The sequence below is a fragment of the Stylophora pistillata genome, chromosome 3 (assembly GCF_964205215.1).
Source record: "Stylophora pistillata chromosome 3, jaStyPist1.2, whole genome shotgun sequence".
In the NCBI taxonomy this organism is placed as follows: domain Eukaryota; kingdom Metazoa; phylum Cnidaria; class Anthozoa; order Scleractinia; family Pocilloporidae; genus Stylophora; species Stylophora pistillata.
Window position 1 is genome coordinate 9040739 of NC_142521.1, and position 20201 is coordinate 9060939.

The 20201-nt window shown below is 37.9% G+C and overlaps 3 protein-coding genes across 4 annotated transcripts; 1 reads left to right on the top strand and 2 right to left on the bottom strand.

Annotated features, from left to right (window-relative positions):
* Positions 1 to 1628: 1628 nt before the first annotated feature.
* LOC148734421 (uncharacterized) lies at positions 1629 to 9571 on the bottom strand. Its single transcript, XM_088754998.1, has 3 exons — positions 9196 to 9571; positions 8897 to 9124; positions 1629 to 8203 (listed from the first exon to the last, which is right to left on the bottom strand). Exons 1-3 carry the CDS (start codon positions 9459 to 9461, stop codon positions 8032 to 8034), a joined length of 666 nt encoding a protein of 221 aa, XP_088611124.1. The 5' UTR covers positions 9462 to 9571; the 3' UTR covers positions 1629 to 8031.
* On the bottom strand, positions 1629 to 20035 carry LOC111322183 (NADPH-dependent quinone oxidoreductase VAT1). Of its 2 annotated transcripts, none has more exons than XM_088754997.1 (11): positions 19782 to 20035; positions 17891 to 18020; positions 16905 to 17120; positions 16424 to 16495; positions 15827 to 15903; positions 13778 to 13881; positions 12871 to 12923; positions 11523 to 11708; positions 10673 to 10795; positions 10008 to 10145; positions 1629 to 3159 (listed from the first exon to the last, which is right to left on the bottom strand). In XM_088754997.1, exons 1-10 carry the CDS (start codon positions 20000 to 20002, stop codon positions 10014 to 10016), a joined length of 1314 nt encoding a protein of 437 aa, XP_088611123.1. In that variant the 5' UTR covers positions 20003 to 20035; the 3' UTR covers positions 1629 to 3159; positions 10008 to 10013. The 2 variants fall into 2 exon arrangements, with proteins under 2 accessions (XP_088611123.1, XP_088611122.1); XM_088754996.1 differs by having other exon boundaries at positions 9995 to 10145.
* On the top strand, positions 3830 to 7888 carry LOC148734422 (uncharacterized). The gene is made up of 8 exons (XM_088754995.1): positions 3830 to 4225; positions 4308 to 4694; positions 4954 to 5192; positions 5434 to 5971; positions 6147 to 6582; positions 6781 to 6929; positions 7158 to 7346; positions 7675 to 7888. The coding sequence occupies exons 1-6, from the start codon at positions 3830 to 3832 to the stop codon at positions 6858 to 6860; spliced, it is 2076 nt and encodes a 691-aa protein (XP_088611121.1). The 3' UTR covers positions 6861 to 6929; positions 7158 to 7346; positions 7675 to 7888.
* Positions 20036 to 20201: the final 166 nt, after the last annotated feature.

Genomic DNA, 20201 nt, shown 5'->3' on the forward strand with positions numbered 1-20201 from the left:
TCCAAATATAACAACCTGTGTTCATACCAACTAAAACTAAGTCAAGTTGAAGCAAATGACAAGTCCTGACTCCAGCCCACTTACACTTATCTTATGGATCCTTTACGTGCATTATCACGGTGGAACCTCTTTCCGGTGGGCCCTCCCAGGACTAGAAAAAATGTCCCTGGATAAAGAAGTTCCTTCTAATAAATTAAATGTAAAAGATACAACGACTGTAGTGGCATAATTTTAGTAAAGACTTTAGTTTAGACGCGCCCCTTGAACAAGTGTCTTAAATTGAGGTTTCGATACCTACCTTGACCCGTTCGACTAAAAAGAGGAAAGAAAACAAATTGAGTTATTCTGCCGTAGCTTGTCTTCAACTGGAAAAGAAAACTTTTGAACGAGGCAAGGCTGACATATCGTGGAATCCTAAGGTCAACTTAAGTTCATCATGAGATACAATGAATATATGAAGTTCATATATTTTGAACTGCGGTATTAGATACGTATGATGCACGATCCTCGCAGTAGATAGCGCTATTTATGCAATAGCGAAAATCAGACCTGAAAAAAATCAGGCCTGTATGGGACTCGAACCACTGACCTCTGCGATACTAGTTCATCATCTTTTAAGTTTCCCTCTTGGTCGTGTGACGATCACATTGACCGTGTTCCGAACTTGTCCCCAGGGCGCTATTCCCTTCAAGCCTTCATGATGTTCTGAGGAAAATTGCCTCAAGTACGTACGACGCTAACCGATATCTCAATCCTTGAAATCTCACGAGTGAGCAGCATCTTATTTCCTATTACAGTAAATACTCACGAGTCATTCATTAAGGTCATGAGAAGAAAGGAAATGATTGCCAACCTATGGATTCTCCTTGTCAGCACCAAAAGAATCATACAGAAAAGAGTAAGGAGAACATGACAACTGATCTTATGGCGTAGAGTTGACATACATTATAGCACGAGAGCTATATCGTGACCTACTTGATCACATTCTTCTCATGAAGGAATTGGGACACATAGAGTGACAAGAGAGGCGCTATTTCAGTGTCCAGAACTTCGAAACACCATATTTCTTATAGAAGCTGGCTATTTCTAAGATGCTCAATGCCTCTGCTTTAAAACAAGGCCTTTAAAATGAAAACGTACTTTTATTCTCATGCCTTTAGAGGCTAATTCTTGCAAGAGAGTTTTGTTTTCAGCCTCGTTTTGAATGTGAGGGTTTTAAAGTCGGAAATGTCCTTGTACTTCTTCATCTTCATCCTAGGAGGACGACGGAAGTAATTTCACAATCCCAACTTCAAGCGAATACCTTGGCTGGTACATCGGTTTTCCAGAGAAACGCGAGGGCTCTAGCCAATTAAGATATCGCAATAGATATCCAGTTTTGACCCTTTAACTCCCGAGACCGAATTTTTAATTCTCCCCTCTAGCTACTATTCTTGAAAATTAGTTACATTTCTTGAAAATTAGTTCCAAGAATTAGAGTGAAATCAAGATAAAAATTTCTGACTTTAAGCTTTCAGTGTTCTCATTGTTTACTTGCTAGATAAAGTGTGGATATTGAAGGGAGTAGTTACATGTTAATCACTTCTGGGAGTTAAAATTGGGGGTTTGATGAAATTTTCAACATGTACTCTGATACAATTGACGATTCACTCGTCATTTAATTACCATAAATTCTTTGGTGTCCTTCGCTAATAAAATAATATTCTTAACTAAAATCTTGCTTAACGAAAATAATCGTGTTTAATTTTAATCCTTTATATAGCTTCTGTGATTTGCTCTGGTTATTGGAGTTGTCGTTTCCGTAGTATAGCACGGAAGAAAAATAAAAAAAAACAACAACAACAATTTTGTGGAATACGCAGAGCAAACCGAATCTCCAAACTTGTTTTCTTGTTTAAAATAATTCTGTACTGAAACATCAGTATCAGGTATCTGAGCAACTGCATAACTATCCCAGCCCTCGCCTAACTAACATTAACCAACTTGTTGTCAGTTGATTGTTGCTGGGTCGGAGTAGTGGTGAGTGCGCAGTTGTTCAGATACTGACTTTGATTCGAGGCATCAAATGAAAAAATGGTCTCGCCCTTTACTCCCCGGATCTTGATATTTCTCCCTTCTGGTCAACATCCATTCCCTTGTAGACGAATTAAGAGAACTTCATGTTACAAAGAGATGTGAAACCAGTAGGGGTTCACGCCACTATTTGATAACAGGATAATATAACAAGGTGGTTAACTGAGAAATCGGAACAACGATTTGCACATGTTAGCAAGACCCAAACAATGTTCGATCTTCAGCTCTTAATTGCAGAAACATGATGGTATACTAACTGTTTTGGTAAATTTGAGTTACGCTCTGTAATGACGCTGATTGTGATCAAATCGTTTGCAGTGAAGCGCGATGTGCGCTTTTTAAATTAGTTGAATGGATTGTTTGGTCAACTTAAATTAATGCACTCTCCATTGCGGAAGTAATTTGTTAGCCTAAAAGTTAATTATCTGTAGTTCTATTACCATGCGATAAGTTGTCTTTCTCAAGGGCAACTAGAAAAACTGAAAACGACAAGGGAAGATTGTACACTAGACACTCGACCTTTAACTAGCGAAATAATTATTATCTTAATAAGTTTGTTTGTTGAAATCTGCTTGAGCCTCCTCTATACTTAACCAGCTATCTGCCTTTAAAATAGCAAATTAATGTAATGAGAGATATTATCCGTATGTCGTAAAATGACCCCCTCCTACGATCACGATTCTCTTCACCCCGCGCGGAAAGATGCACTGGGGCGAATCGCGGAAAGCAGAAAGCAGAAAGGAGAAAGCAGAAAGCAATTTACAACATAAGAAAACGAACAAGGTTTTCTTAACGCCGCAATATTCTGTTTACCTTCCACAGCCCCTTTTTTTGTCAAAATGAGAAAGAATCCTGATCGCAAATAGTCCTAATTTATAAAACTAAGGAGGGTTTCACAGAATTGAGTAGAGAGAAAAAAATACATGTTAAGAAATTATAGTTAAATACTTAAACGTATTTGACCAGTGGCTGAGTAAGTTAAACTAAACTTCATCCTCAGTTCTTGGTGATAAATTCACATCAAGGTGACGTAACAACGTGTAACAACACGCAACCATCACTTTCTTGTACAAGAATCATTGTTACCTGCAAAGTGAAATGAAATTCGTGCTTCATATTTTAGTACTGATATGATATAAAACCGTGCTTCTCAGAGCAAGGATTATGACCTACCAAGTTACACTGCGAACAAGTATCTCTAATAAGCCGACACTGAGGCTGAGTTACTCTCCCTCGGAGGGTCTCGGATAAATGGCTTACAGCTGTTTTGGAGCAATTTTCAACGGAGTCGAAATTAATCCGGGATTTCTTTTCTTTTGCTTTACTTCGTTCAGAAATCCCGCGCCAATTTCTCAACCAATCACGTTCAAAACTAAAACCAGTCGCGACTTGGTCACTCGTGTTTTCGCGCGTTAAGAACTTTCTGTTTTTACTTTGAATTCTCATTGGCTCCTTGTAATATTTTCCTATGCTCTGAATGGCTCTTGTGATTACTTTGGCTTTGGTTTTATAAACTTAAACGAAAAGCGCTCTATAAGAGCGATACCTTGAACACTTTTTAAAGTGCATATGACAAGTTTTTTTTTTCGACAGATTCTAGTTGCTTATATCGTCTTTAATATACTTGAGGAATTTGGGAGCAATCCGGTAAATATAAGTACTGAATTTTTTCATTTGAATCGCTGTCACCGCTTGAATTTTTTTTACCGCCACTTCGCTCGGCCAGACCACCAAATAACTAACCTCGTGACGTCACATGGTGTGTAACACTACAGCAATGGCGGACTCCAGTCGAAAGCGTAAAGGAGGGAAAAGATGTGTCGCTGGAGCACCAAATAAGACGAGTTGTAGCAATAATTCATACACACCTGGTATAACGATGCATCAGTTCCCTTCTAATCCAGAAATAAGATCGAAATGGGTGAAATTTGTCCAAGTACATAGACCAGAAGACTTCAAGGAACCCGTGAATAAACATGCTTGCTTGTGCTCTGCACACTTCGAAGATTCATGTTTTACCCGAGATCTTACTATCGTTGAAAGCATGAGCGAACAAAACTTGCGCCGAGTGTTAATGAAGGGTTCAGTGCCAACGAGAGATACGACAAAAGCTCCAACGACTCCGATTTTAACTCAAAGGGAGAAAAGACAGGTAAGATAGTTTTGCACATAAGGAGGTACTCCGACGTGTGGTCAAAAGCTTATTCTAGTGTGTATTGTTTTTTTTTTTTTAGATAAAACGAGATGTACTGAAAAGTCTTGACGTTTATGATCCCGTCAATAAACGGAGAAAAGTTGTGGAGGAAGAAATATACTCAGAAGAAACGACAGAGAGTGTGGAAGGAAATCAAATATCAGTTGATATGGCTACATCGCCTACAAGCTCCACCGTAACAACAGTGATGCCACACCCGCCAGAAACACCAAGAAACAGCCTTGTTATTTCTCCAAGTATGCCAACAACAAGTACACCAGCAACAAGTACATCAACAACAAGCACACCTAGATCGTGTAAAGAATGCCTGAGAAGGTCGCAAAATTGTAGAAATCTCAGAAAAGCCAATATAAAGTTGAAACGAAAAGTTGCAGAACTAAGGCATTTGACCAAAGAACTAAAAAGCGTAAGTAGTGACGCCCAAAAGTGGACCCTACAGAGATTTATACAATGCCTTGATTCTACTGTGTTTGGCTGGTGTGATTCGTTTAATAACTTTATGTGACATATTGATCTGAAAGCTATTTCTTTTTCCCTTGGAATGAACACTCACGATTGTAGCTCAAACTATTAGTGCACTCAGTTTCTAATTAGTCCACACATGCAGAAAGGATATTTATTAAAGTATTTGTATATTAATCGTGGTTATCGTTTTGTATTTCAAGAGAGCTCTTGAGACCAAAACTGAAGTAGAAACTGAAGAAGAATCATCTGTAGAAACAGAACCACAGAAACCGTACTCTGAAGAAACCCTGCACTATCACGAAGAACCAACTGACCCAGAAAGCTACAATGATGATGAGGATGAGAAAGATAAGGATTGGGCAAATGCTTCAGTGGAGGAAAGCACAGAGGACGAGGGTAAAGAGGATGAAGAGGATCAATTGAATGGCAATGAAATCAGGTAATTAAAATAATGCTACTATCTGCCCCATACAGTAAGCATGGTGCAGAACAAAAATGTACCAATTGTTTTTCACTTGCAGATATAGCAAATGAATACCACTATCCGGGAAGCCTGTGAATGAGCCTCATGATGCATTCATTCTTATACTGATGTCTAATTGCTCTTTGACCTTTTAACATATAGTCAGGCTCTCCTACAATATTACTATATATTCAATTTTTGTTTTGTTTTCCTGCAGAGTAGATCCAGACCAACCAAAGGAACTACAACCCAAATTTATTGTTTTTTATTGGAAGCTTGTTAGTCTCTTCACCATGTTTTGCTTTAACTGCAAAGAGACTAAGCCATCTGTTAAAGCTAAGAAGTATGGAACTATGGTCACCGTAACCCAAGAATGTACGAAATGCATTAATGCATTTGAATGGAGATCTCAACCTCTGCTCAATGGGATTCCATTTGGAAACATACTATTGAGCTTTAGCATTTTAATGGCAGGAGCTTCAATAAACAAAACCCTGCTTATATTCAAGCATCTGGGTTTGTGTGTCCACTCAGCAAGGGCCTTTTTTAGGCATCAAAGGGATTACCTGTTCCCAGCAGTCCTTTGCCACTGGGAAGACTACAGGTGCAAACTAGTAGAGCAACTAAAGAAGATGAAAAATACAACATGGTCGGGAGATGGCAGATTCGATTCGATGGGCCATTCAGCCAAATACGGTGCCTACACCATGATGTGTACTACAATAATGAAAATTGTTCACTTTGAAATTGTACAGGTATTTTATTTATCTGTTTAGCTGCAATAAAGAAATTTGTGCACAATTAGATTTATGGCTTGAAATGCAGTTTGACCAGCATGGAATATTAGAGGTCATAATCAAATGCTATTACTATACTTGTATCATGTTTGCATGGCATATATGTGATTTCTGTCCATTCTACATTTTTCAGGCAAATGAAACTGGGGGAAGTCAGCAAACTGAGTTAGAGGGGTGCAAGAGAAGCTTTGGGTTCCTCAAAAAGATTGGCTTGAAAGTACCAGTATTTATTTCTGACCGCCACAGAGGGATTGCAAAGTGGATCCGCACCTCTTGTTCAGGTACAGCTCATTTTTATGACATCTGGCATGTTGCTCGATCAGTCTCAAAAAAGTTGCTCAAAGTTGGAAAGGAAAAAGGCTGTGACATAATCAATTCATGGGTAAAAGGAATAAGAAGACATCTATATTGGTGTGCAACCTCAACAAGAACAGGGTTTGGCTCTATGATTGTAGCCAAATGGACATCATTCCTACGTCATGTTGCTAATAGGCATAAAGCACACCCAGATGCCCTTTTCAAGAACTGCAGCCATGGTAAACTAAAACCCAGAAAGTGGATCAAGATAGGTAACTATAAAGTACTTCAGTGATTTGTAGATTCCTAGTACACACTGTACTAAAACAGAAAAAGTATTGATAAGAATGGTCCCAATATAGAGAATATTTCTATTGATATAATATCTAAAGCTTATAAAGCACTTATACATGTCAGTTCTACATGCTGTGATACAAAACAAAAATAAGAGAATTTTCTTTTTTTGGCAGACATGCCCTGGCAGTACTTCATTTCAACGAAAACCTCCAACGAGAACCTCAACTATCCAAAAGTGGTGAAAAATATGTAAAAGTGTGCTTTCCCAAAAACAAAGTTGGCGATGAAGTTGTAAGAGATGTCAAGGTTGCCCCCACCTATGGTAATTGTGAAACCTTTTAAAAATATGTTAGTGATTCTAACTGGCAGTAATATTTATCTCTGCAAGGTCTTTTTCATGGTTCTCACCTGTAAGAACATAATTGCCCTGTATTGGTACGTCCATATATGGAAGTTGGGCTACAGCATACAGACAGATGCATATGGTTCAGACAAAAGATGCGACTTTATCTAAAAATGCTGATGAATTGTACATATGACTTCTCTACAGGTTATGTTTCTGAGATTCTAAAGGTGGCTCAAAATCTTTCAAAACAAAAAAGGTCTGCTATTTTTAAAAAGTACCAGGCCATAGCACCAGGATCCCTAACTGAACAGTTCACCACAAGAAAAAGCAAATCTGAAGCAGTCAGAGAAAAAGAGAATAGAATGCAGAAACCAAACACTCTTTACCCTTCAGGTAATTATATAGGAGAAATAGCATGGGCACACAGAACTATGAATAAGTACAGCAAACAAACGAGACATCTATCTAACAAGAGAAGTAATGCACTCGAGGAACACTAATTCTGATGATCTGGAAATGTTTGTTAGAGTCATTTCAAGAAAACTGTTAAATAGTTGGCTAACTAACAGTTAGATAATTACTAAACTAAATTTAGGCCAACTATAGAACAGTTCTTGGAATATGCTATTCACACACACACATATATATAAACTATGTCATGTAAAAGTATAATTTAATATCAACTCTTGGGCATAAACTTACTTTATTGTTTACTATTTAGAAACCAAACAACTTGAAATGCAAAAGGCTGAGCAAGAAAAGAAAAAGAAGACTTCAAAAGGAGGCAATAAAGTGAAGATAAATAAGAAACAACAAAATGAAATCTTGAAATTTTATAAATATCTTTATATACAATGTCAAAGGTATAGAAAGGTCTTCTTTGATGTGCATCAAATTAGATAAATAATAATGGAATAAAGGTTCATTTTTGTTTAGTTTGTAGTAATTGGATAATTCGCATGTTTCAGAGGGAAGATGTACTTAATATGGAGGAAGTATATTTGTCTGTAGCATTGGAACAAAGGAGACATTATTACATAAAATAATTTAAGGATAGAGGATTAGATAAAATTTCACTTTAGTGTCCTGGTTGTTCATCTTCAACAGGCTTGTAACCTCTTTTGTGGCTTGAAGGATACTTGTTCCTAACAGCACTATATACGCAGGCACATAATGGTCTTCGGTTATCCCAACCCATGAAGCCACAAAGCCATCTAATCAACCATCGATACGCAACTGATCTAAGAAATCTACACAGAGAGAAGAAAATGAAACTATTAATTTTCTGAGAAACAAAAGAGTCACAACAAATTGAAATAGACCTTGAGACGGTTTTTGAAGCCATCTTGACGGGTAGGCAAAGCGGTCAGAAATTACAGTGTTTGTATGGGAATCCCATGGCAAAAAACTTTTTACAAAATCAAATTTTACGCAATTTATGAATCGCAACGTTAAAGTACTGAGTAGAAGATTGTATTCACCTAGTTTGAAGAATGCAGGTTGGATACAAGATTCTCAGCTAATTTTCCATACATTTGTCTGTAACTTTTCGCAGGGTAGAAAGGGCGGCGCGCAAAAGATTTGCAGACAAATGTGTGGAAATTAGAAAAATTAACTGAGCGTCTTGTATCAAACCTACAATCTTCAAACTTGGTGAATAAAATCTTCTACTCGGTGTTTTAACGTTGCGATTCATGAATTGCGTAAAATTTGATTCTGGGAAAAGTTATTTGCCATGGGATTCCCATACAAAACCTGTAATTTCTGACGGCTTTGCCTACCCGTCAAGATGGGTTCTAAAACTGTCAAGGGCTATTATCATTCAACTATATTTTCTGCTGAACTGATTAAGAAAGCAACTTTTGTTTTAATAACACGTTTTAAGATTATTATCCTGTGATATATGCGATAGATTTGGAGCATACGTAATTTACTGTACTCACTCGTTTTGCGTAGAACCGGTTTGTCGGCGATAGCGTAATAATGGCCCCACTTGCATCAGTACTGTCGGGTTGATCAAGGCTGAGAAATCTTCGTGTTGTGTTATACACTTTATATTCTCTATAGAACCATCAAACACTAATTTACCGATGGCATTTATTACTTCATGACAGCAACGAAACTCCATTGCGTCCTCCAAAGCTTCGCCATGACAGTGTTGACATTTGCACCTATAAACATCGAGAATCGCTTAGAGATCATTGTAATATACTCCATAAAAACTATGAAATAAGGTTCTTACCATTCGTTAACGTTAATCTGGCCTTCAAATCGAGCCTCTAAAGTAGATGGTCGAAGGCCATCGACGTCTGTTTCTTCGTCTCCGTCTTCTGGATCTTGATCGCTATCGCTGGCTAGCGGTTCGTCTTGATATGGCTCCTCTACCATATTTTCTTCTTCGGAATTGCCTAATTCTGCACGAGATGATGAGCTTGAAGATTCTGAGTGGTCGGATTCATTACAGGATTCGTCTGAATCACTAAAACTCTGGAGGTTTTCTCTGGACATGTTCGATTCGTTTTAGTATTCTTAGGAAAGGTACACCATATGACATCACGCATAAATTAACTTACAAATATTCATTACCAGGCTCCGGTAAGATAATGGCCGAGACTAGCGCAGTTTTGAAGGGAAAAAAGTATATTAAATTTCTTTACAGAACAAATCTAAATATTTCAGGCGTGAACCAAAGACTATAAACTAAGAAAATTCATCGAAAAAAAAAACTTGTCATATGCACTTTAACACTCTCTAACTTTCTCCTTTGCAATCCGTGATAATCTCCTCCATCCTCAGCCATCTTTGTTTCGTTTTGAGTATTTCTTTACCTTTTTCCCGTTTGTATGTCTTAGCAAACAGCTTTTGGAAGGTTCATTTCCAATTAATGAAAAGAGGCCATGAAATCCCCTATGTCTGACTGATATACACCTTCTGAGTTAAAATAAGTAAGCTGTTTTACATACAAATAAGGCAAAGATATCCTACAACCAAAATCAAACAAAATCCAGTTTTTCATAATTGCTCAATGAACAAGGTAACACCTGAACGTAATACCAGCCTCTAAGCAGCAGCCTCTTCTTTTTTCTCCTCTTCAGCGTTGGGTTCCTCTTTTTCTCCTCCTGTTTTTTCTTCTCCTTCCTTATCTTCCGTTTTTTCTTCTCCTTCTTTATCCTCTGTTTTACCATCTTCTTCCTTCAAAATTCAAATCAGGTTAGCAGTCTATTGATAAAAATGAACCATAATTAAAGTTCCTACCAGCTTAATGACTCCTTGTTGCTGGAGCTTGTCATGTATATGTTGTAGTTCAATTTTATACTTGGTTCAAATTTTATTTTCCTTTGTTCTTGGTCATGTTAATGTATGATAATGAGAGTTTGAAACAAAGGAAAATAAAATTTGAACCAAGGATAAAATTGAACTACAACATATACATGATTTAACTAACAGCATTGCTACCCCTCCAAGCCAGGATTCTAGTTCATACCAGTTACAACAGCTTTAGCATTTTGTCCAGCTTCCCTTAGGAATTGCTGATAATCATTTAAACTCCTGCATGGGTGGAGTGAAGAACTGTGAGTGTTGACCATCTTGCCCAAGAACACACCACATTGGCACAACAATGGCTGAAACTTGGACCTCTTAATTCAGATTGCACTACGCCAACCAGCAGTCAACCTAAGCTTTCCTTTCATTGAGTTTACTTTTAGCTTGCGGCATACCTCTGTGGGTGCAGGTTCAGCTGGTGGCTGTGGTGTGGGTTCAAGTGTTGGCTCCTTCATGGGTGATATTATTATTTTACCAACATTCTTACGCTGGTGCATTCGCTGCATGGCCTTGCCAACCTGAGGAAAAATAAACAACTAAATGTCCAAGATCTGTTATGAGAATTATTCAAGCCAATAAATAGCTCCCATTTGCATTATGGAAAATTTTCTTAAATCTCCACCCAGCATTTGCTCCAAATCAGAGGGGCCTTGAAATTTAGAGCTGTGGCAGGATAGTGAGGAGAAAAAGCAGATAAAGAGTAGACAATGTAAAAGCCCATCTTGTCCTTCAAAATTCATACCAAAATAATAAAGAGGGTAAGTTTCTAAAGAAACTGTGGTGCTGTATCGGTGGGGGTAATAAGGTAATTTAGTTCTATCAACTAAGTTGATATTGTAAATTGGCCTCCAAAAAGACTGAGTTAAAAAGCTGATGTTTCGAGCATTAGCCCTTCTTCATTTGCTCTGATGAGGGGCTAATGCTCAAAATGTCATACCAAAATAGTCTCCAAATTACTAGAAGAAAAATAAGAATACTTAAACTAGAGGTAAACATTGTTATCTTGATCTAACACCAACTTCTTGTCTTTAATTAACAAGGAAATGCATAGCAGCCAAAAAGGGAAGAATTAACTATCAAGTCTTGGGAGTTAAAGAAACATATTCATGATCACCTTTGTCCGACGCTTAAGAAAACCTCTACACCACTATTTTTTTTTTTAAGATGCTTTTTAACTTCTATGAACATTACTAAAATTAAGCACATTCATAAATATATCACAAAAATTCACAGTGACCTACCCACCTCTTCTAAAGCAAACACCTCATCTATGTGAGGTTTTATCTTCCCATCTGTGTGCAAATCCAAGATATGTTCCATTCCCGATTTTAGTAGCTCTGGGTGACTATGCATCTGTGCCAAGTGAAATCCACATACAGTCTTGCTGTCTCTCAACAGTTGCAAAGGATTGAAAGTTGCTCCCTGAAACCACTGCATTTTGAGAGGAAAAAAAAATTTCAGTAAAATAATAATAACAATATATAACTTATTAATCAAGCGCTTGGTCTGTACTGTCAAGGCTTCGGGTCGATATTCTACCGGACCGAGTGCTTATTTTTATCAATAGCAAGGTCTGTACAAAAAAGACCGAAGGCCGATATTCTTCCAGTACAGTCCCAAGCAAGCTTGGTTAATAAGAGGTTTATTATAAGACTGAAGTTCAAAGGGACACAAGTGCGGTATCATTCGGGACCATTCGGGACAGTGCCCGGTCCAATACTGAGATAATATTGACCGGCAATAGAGCACTTTGATTGGTTGATTTTAGTTATTGGCCTTCTGACTGCCCAAGTCGTGTGATAAATAATAATTATAATAACTTTTATTTATATAGCGCTCATATCTTAAATTCATGGTACTGTACAACACTGTACGGGGGACTTTACCAGACTGCTAAGCAGTTTACAATCAAATAAAGGCGAATATAACAGATGCCCCCTCCCCCTAATTCCCAGTAAACAGGCCAGACCACATCACAGTAATCTCGTGAAATGGGTTCTTTAACGTCCCCTGCCCAACCAAATTAACTAATTAATAGATGTGGGAGACGGGACTTCCATTTATTCATCCCTATCCGAGAAGACTAGAATATCAAACCATTTCTTGATTGATGTTATAGAAAGGTAGCATATTCTTCTCAATTATTTTAAGACCCTGAGCGTTGGTCCAGCCGGGGCTAATGAACCCTTGACCTCCCACACAACAGTCTGGCGCTTAACCAATTGAGCTAACCGGGACCAACAAGGAATTTCTCCTTACAATATAAAAATGTTTTCAAGCAGAGAGGTAATGAAAAAGACGGAAAAATATCAATGAGGTAGTGAGGGGATATTGCTTGACTTAACATCAAATACTAAGAACTAGAATCATTAAGCAACATGTGGGGGATGGTGGAGAAAATCAATAGTTAGATTTTGGGAGAGAAGTGTTGATAAGCTGTTTATATGCAACACAGTTCATGCTATCTTTGTCTAAATATGGCAAAAAATATACAAGCTAGTGAGTTCTTGGCTCCTTAAAATAAACTATGATATTACCATTGTATCAACACCAACAGAAGCTAAGCACAATGTCAAACTAAAAGCAAGCTTACATTTTTTGCTGAAGTAAAGACACTCTTGGTTTCAGTGACTGCACTTGCATTACCTGCCAAAAGAATAGCTCAACAAATTAGCAATCAACATTGTGAATAACCCTACCACTCATTCTCAGACATGTTGAGAGATGTGTGGGTGTGCAAAAACAGATTTTTGACAAACCAAACACTTTCTAACAACAATTTTGAGAATGTCCCTTGGTCAGACTCAGGATAAATATTTGCCAGTTTTTATTTTGGAAAAACTGATATTACCATAGTATTATAAAACAGCAAGACAATTGTGAGCAAATGCAGATGTTGTTCACAGATGAAATTGAAATCTGTCAAAATTATTTCCTAGCATGTGATTGATCTAAACAGGTCAAGTGAAAGAATATGCTACTGCTAAAATGGGTCAATATCGGGGATAAACCCCAAGTGGTATAGTACCCTATGGCAAGTACCATAAAAGTTTTTGTTTCACATTCAATTCAAGAAGAGAGGGCATTTAGCTGTTGTTACAGAAAGTGGTTCAAGTCATACCAGAGAACACTGAAAAGTAAACCATCCCACACAGCAAATGGTAATTAAGGTATTTGAATGTAAACATTGTTTCCTGAGGATTGCAAAAATATTTGATGGATAATAAGCAAAGTATAGCCTCCGATTGGTAATGAAATACACATGTTTACTTGTCCTTAGATATTATCTGTTCCTCAGAGCTCACAGCTGTCCTTGAGCTTCCCTCTTGGAAAGCTGTTTTTATCTCAGATCATGTAATGTCCACTTACAAATATCTGACCGTGTTTTCACACCAAATGGAGGCTATTGTTTATTTATCCTCTGGCATTAGAGGCACCACTAAGTGCAATTAATACTTCTCAAACTTTCTTTTAAATGTCTTGCTACTGGTGCAACTTACCAAAGCAAACAATGATACCCATAGGCCTTAAAAGATTGTATCCTTTCTTGGTATCAGCACCACCAAGGGAATCAAGAACAATATCCACTCCCTCTGGACAAATCCTTCAATGATGAGTAAACAGTTTTGTTTTAGTGCTGAGTTCAGCAAAGGATTAATTTGGATTTGGATCTAGATTTGAAATCCCCAAATGTTTTAGTTTCATTCAGATCTCCTTGTTGTAAGCAAACAAAGCAAACTATAACAGTTACTATAACTACATCATTAAATTCTTTTTTCTTAAGAAACTTTTCCCACTTCTTCTCCCCATTGAAGTATTAGTAACAGCTGAGGATAAAAATGTTAAGGGAGGAAATAAATTCATGACGACTTCAGCATGGATAAAGTGTGTAATTCTGCGAACCCCAGTGGGGTTCGTGCATATGTATGAGCTCTGTTACCTAGTAACGCGTGATGTATTTTATGTCACATTTCACTGGGAGTCTCTGATGGAAGCTGTGTAGTAAAACCTGATTGGATGCGGTCGGAGAAACTAAGGATAGATCGAGAAATGCGAAGCGAACTACCTTAAATTTGGAAAGCTTTGTTTGCTAAGTGGAAGCGTGTTACAGTTCAATGAGCAGCTTAGTAAATGGTTTTGATCTGTGAAACTCAGAAAGGTTTCGTCCATGAAAGATTATGCAAATTCACGTCTGAAATGAAAGTGAACTGTAATTTGAGCTTTTTGTTTACAAAAGCTTTGGTGATATTTAGAAGTAAAAGACGGTCTTCCTAAAGTGAAGACATTGTTCACTGAAGGGAATTTTATGTAAGTAAGGGGTGCTTATTTACTGGTCTTTTTTGTTTCGATATCTTGTACCGTTTATCTTGATTTAGAGCACAATTCCATTTTGTTCTTGTAGCCGAACGTAAAGAAACAAACTGAAGGTTCGATCCCTGATCTCTTGTGGATCACAGACGTGGTGATTCCACTCCGCATTCCAGCCATCAAAGGACACGATTGCAAAATTATTGTTCATTTTTTTAACAGTGCACACACACCAAACTCCTTCTTCATCGACTGCTTCAGCTTTGAAGCCAACAGTTTTTGGAAGCAATATCTCATCTTTTATCAACTGTGCCTTTCGCTAAGCGATCACACCAGGTTTGCGATCGAAAACGCCGGTCAACTTGTTTTGATGAATCTGCAATCGGTCGCTAGGATACTAAGTGGTGTCCAGTATCTCTCGGTAGTTCTAGCGCCTCGTTGCACATGTGTCGATTAAAACCTGAATTCTTAATGAATTACACACTTTGTCCGTGTTGAAGTCGTAATGAGTTTCCTGTGAGGTGAACCCTGTCAGAGTTAAAACCAGGACAGGTGTTGCCAAGTTTTTCACTTGAGTACGACACAAAAAGTTTGGTGACCAAGTTTTAGTGCTAAAATCATGTTGTCATCACGGGTAACTGGATGTACTCATTTCCAGTGACCTGTCATTTGACTTCTTTTGGCAGGCTGTTACATTTGCTGGTTGATGACCCACAACTCTTGAGATTCAGTTATCATTGGAAACAAGGTAGCTTGCCTGTGACAATATTATTTTATGGCCAACACCCTCACTCAACTGATAATCCCATTATCAAGTTGTGTTCTTGAGTAAGACACTCAACCACACAATACCTCATATCAACCATAAATATTAATGGGTACTAGCTATCCATCAGAGAGACCTGATAAAATCATGAGGGTAACCTGCAAGAGACCAGCCTTCCACCCAAAGGGTTGAGCAAGACTCCCGGCCACACCCTGATTTCACACTTCAGAACCCATGATAGGCCCTATGCTGCAGTTTTGCACAAGACTCTAATAGCCCCTTTAACCCTTGAAGCAGATATCGTCTACCAATTTAAGTGCTTATTTACAGCTATACAGGACAGTTAAGATGAAACATGCACAGCTTTAAGTGGCTAAGTTGTTGAAAGTGCAGCATCAAAATTTGACAGAATACCAAATGGAATCTCCAAAATCATGTTTGACTGTTTAGTTGATCCTTTTTTCAGTTTACTTACTTCTTTACTTCTTGGACATAATCCACAGTCCTGTAGTCAATAGCATGATCTATTCCATTTGCAAGGATGGTTTCATGCTAATACAAATACAATTAAAAAGAAAAAGAGAGATGTACATAGTAATGTGTAACATCTTTACTTAAAAGGATGAAAGGTATTGTTCTAGTTACATCAAGGCAATTGTCAACTTTATGTAGATAAACATTCCATCTAAGGAAATGTACTAGATTAGGCTTTTTTCCCCGAGGAACTTAGGAGTTATTTTATTTATCTTTTTTCTTTTCAAGATGTGTTTATTTCAGTCTGTACATCTACATTAGTAGACAGAACTTATATTGAAAGCAAAAAATCAATGGGTTTCAGTCAGATAAATTAAGAAACATCGCCTGTGCTTGGGCTTGTCATGGGGAAACATTGTGCAATGCCACGCTCCAAGCACAAAATACAGGATGATGGACAGATACCTCATGTGATCTCCTGCATTTTACAGTGTCACTGGGACTTTAACATCAGTGTGGTAGAAAGACCAATAAGATCCAAAACATCTCCAGGGTTATGCTACATACAAAGCTAGAAATCTTGAGCTACAGTCTGTACCTTAAAAGCTGAGGCTGTACCAAATGTTGTGACACCTTCTACAGTTTTGCAAAGCTGCGCCGCTGCAATACCCTAGGATATATCACAAAATTTAACAAAGATGAAGAAAAACAATTTATAAGTCCTTCAAGGATGTAATTTGTAATTTGTCAGCCACAACTGGCCAATTAATTGTGGAAAACGCATTGAACTCATCAAACTTAACCGATGACTGGATGTACTGGGGGTTGGTAAAGAGGAATGATGGGCTGTGCTCAGACCTTTTTTAGTGTCTTCACTTACTCCCAGGATGCTGCAGGCCATAGGTTACTCACAAGTACATTTCTTCACCACAAAGGCCCTTGAATGGCATTTGAATTATTCTCACTAATTCATAACACAACCCAAAGCAATTTTAACACCATCTGGGTATCACTTAATGATTTTAACCACTCCAGGCCCCTTATACACTCTCCCTTTTGAAACCCAAGCACATTCTTACCACGCCTCCAGCAGCCATGTGAATCAAAACACTTTTCCTTTGACCCAAACTTGCACAGAGGAAAAGCATAAAATAAGCTGTCAGATATGTAATAGGGATTGCTGCTGCATCTTCAAAACTCATACTATCTGGGATAACAAAACAACTCTTTGCTGGGACACAAGCATATTCTGACCAGGCACCTTGTCTTGTTAGGCAAACCACACGGGACCCAACCTGTTGGAAAAGAACAAAGACATGCAGGGCTCGACACTAACTTTTCAACTTACTAGCCAAGTGGCTTGTGACATGTTAGATGTTACGACAATTTCAGTCTGTTTACTAGCCCAACTGGCTAGTGGAAATTGAAAACCACTAGCCAAAACTGAATTTCTACTAGTCTGTGGCTAGTGGGCTACTGTTTGTGTCGAGCCCTGGACATGTATTTTTACATAAAAAAAAACCTATGCTATAAATGTAACATGGGAAAAATAAAGGCAAAAGCAATGGTGTGTATTTGGAATCAGTATAGCTAAGAATTGTCACCAATGTCATTCTAAAAAATATTGAAAAATGCCTTTCTCTGCCTGACATGAGCTTTGCCAAAAGAGTCAGATGTTGCATGTCCTTGATATCATAGCCATTGGTAAGGCTATTATCAGCTGGGTGAGAGTGGGGAAAGGCTCAAGTCTGAAAGTCTTACATAAGCTGAACCTAAAGCAAGGGGAACAAACCTTCTACAGAAAACCTTGCATGGTCCTCAAGATTAGGTATTGAGCAAGGCACTAGTCATGCTTTGGTTAAAGTTTTTGAATCAAATGGAAATTTAAACACAATCATTAATATAGGAGTACAGGCAATCAGCTGAACCAAAGTATCCTAATAAAGCGGGTAAACAGATATTTAGTACCTTCCTCAGTTGAAGCTAGAAATGAAAAATACTCTTTTTACCCTAAAATAATCAGATCAGAATTAAGGCTTAAACAAGTTTGAAACTGAGATCCCACCTCTAACTCAGTTGCACCTTCTCCAAGTTCCTCCACAATTCCAGCACATTCCATACCAGGAATGAATGGAGGTTTTTTGGGACTAGGATAGATTCCCTGGCGCTGTATAATGTCCGCAAAATTAAGGCCACTGCGTGATAGGAAAAATACAACACCAATCACACTCTGTGGTAAAGTCATTCTTCTCTCACAAAATTAAAAAAGACAAGACAAATTGAATACAAAAAGTAGGATGTAGATTGCTCTAAGGATATGCAGCTGGTTTAAAAGTTTGATTGGTTACAGATTAACTAAAAATTTTTTCCATGATTTGTAAGAGGCAAAAACAAAATATCCAGATTTCACTGAATTACATCTGTATCACATGGAATTTTAACACAAAGGCTGATGTGGGTTCCAAAAAATAGCACCTGATAAACCTAAGCCCCAGAACTATATAGATTGCTTGATTTGTATCTCAACTATTTTGGAAGAGGATTTTCTAAGAATTGCAAGTTTTTCTTGGAATCTCTGGAAACTCCTAGGAATTCAATTCAAAGTCCACTAAGATATTTTATTGGGATTGCAAGTTAGGTATCGGTCGTTCTTGGGCAAAGTTTTCAACTTTGCAGGCAAAAAAAACACAGAAAATTTGAAACCACAACTGGAAAGCAAACTTTTGGTTTCAACTATTAGGGTCGCACTAGGTGAAAAAAATGTCAGTGATGACACTTTGATAAACCGGACACAAGTTTATCAGCGTGTTATGGGTAGAGAGCAGTGAGCTGTAAAAGGAAAACAAATGTAAAAAAAATGCATCCCGTTGAAGCATTGTTAACAACGATCACGGTGATGCTTATTCTTCTTATTCAGTTAAATCACGAGCACTTTTTTATCTTTCGTATGATCTATGAAAGATGGGTTAACGCCTGTTTAACTGTTTTGACTGTCGCTATGATGAGAGCGAGAAATCGACGTCAGCGAAGATTTCTTCAAGCACCATATGCCTGGTCAGTTCCACGACCAGTCGAGTCATTTGCTGTTTACTGACAAGCGATGACAGTTACCGCTGTGATAGCTATTGTTTAGCCCGAGTTTTCCGAAATCTACCTGCCCCACCCAAGCACTATGGCATCTTTGATGTTTTGGCTGGTTTTCAAAGTTTTTGCGAACTGAAAAAGTTAGGGTAGCATTACGCAATGTGCCCCGATGACAGATTTTTACACCAAAGTGACCACATTCACACCAAACTTTGCCAAGTGCGACCCATGCATAAGACCAAATCAATTAATAATTTAAGTCAAATTTCAAACTAAACAATTAAATATTAATTATTGACAACCACTTGTTACTAAAATTAGAGTTAAATTTATTTAATAACGCATCATTGCCAGTGAGCGCATCCAAGTTCAAAATTCAAAACTTTATAAGTGTACTAAATGTAATATAATTAACACAAAATCATTGTCAATCTCTTGAAAAAACTGCGCGTAACAGTCAACACTTGACGGTGTCAAATGATTGAAGTCGGAAAGATAATTCCACCTTTTCAAATGTGTCACGAACTGCATGCAGCGTGAATAATATTATTACGGAAACAGAAAAGGAACTTTTAAGAATAAAACCAAGGAACTGCGGCAAAAATGAAAATGGTTTACAACAATTATCCCACGTGCTTTCACTCTCGGACACATTACTTTCAGTGGTCAAACACGAGATTATTTTTAGCCTAGTAATTTACCGCCCCTCCCACCGTTTTCAATTCTTCAAGAGTCTTGAATGATTTCTTGCTTCGTTGGTTAATAGTAGTATGTATTCCCGGGGAAATATATATACCCACTGATATTTAAATGTGGTTATCCACAACAACAAGTGAAAACGACGGTAGAAAATGAAAACAATATACACTTGCCTTGCATGAACGCGAATAACAACTTGTCCATTCATCGGCTTAGGCTTTGCGTATTTCTGCACTTCGAGCTTGTTGTAACCACCGTATCCAGTGAGCACAACACATCGCATAGTTTCCTGCTCTGGTTGAAGTTCAAGATGCTCTGACTTGTCCTCTCCTTTCTCCTCCACAAGGTCCTCCGGTGGAGGTGATTGCTCAGCTTGTTCAGTACTCTCCGCCATCTTCGCAAGTTGTCCAAAGATCACATAACGCGATTATGACCACCCCTGTGGGAGGGGCGGGGTGGGGAAGAATAAATGTTCGGGTACTTACTCGAGTCGCGCCACTTTCGCGCAGTTCATGAAAAATTATGTTCAAAACTTTCTCAAAGCATCAAAAAGATCTTGTGACTTTTTATTTTTTATTTATTACAATTTAATG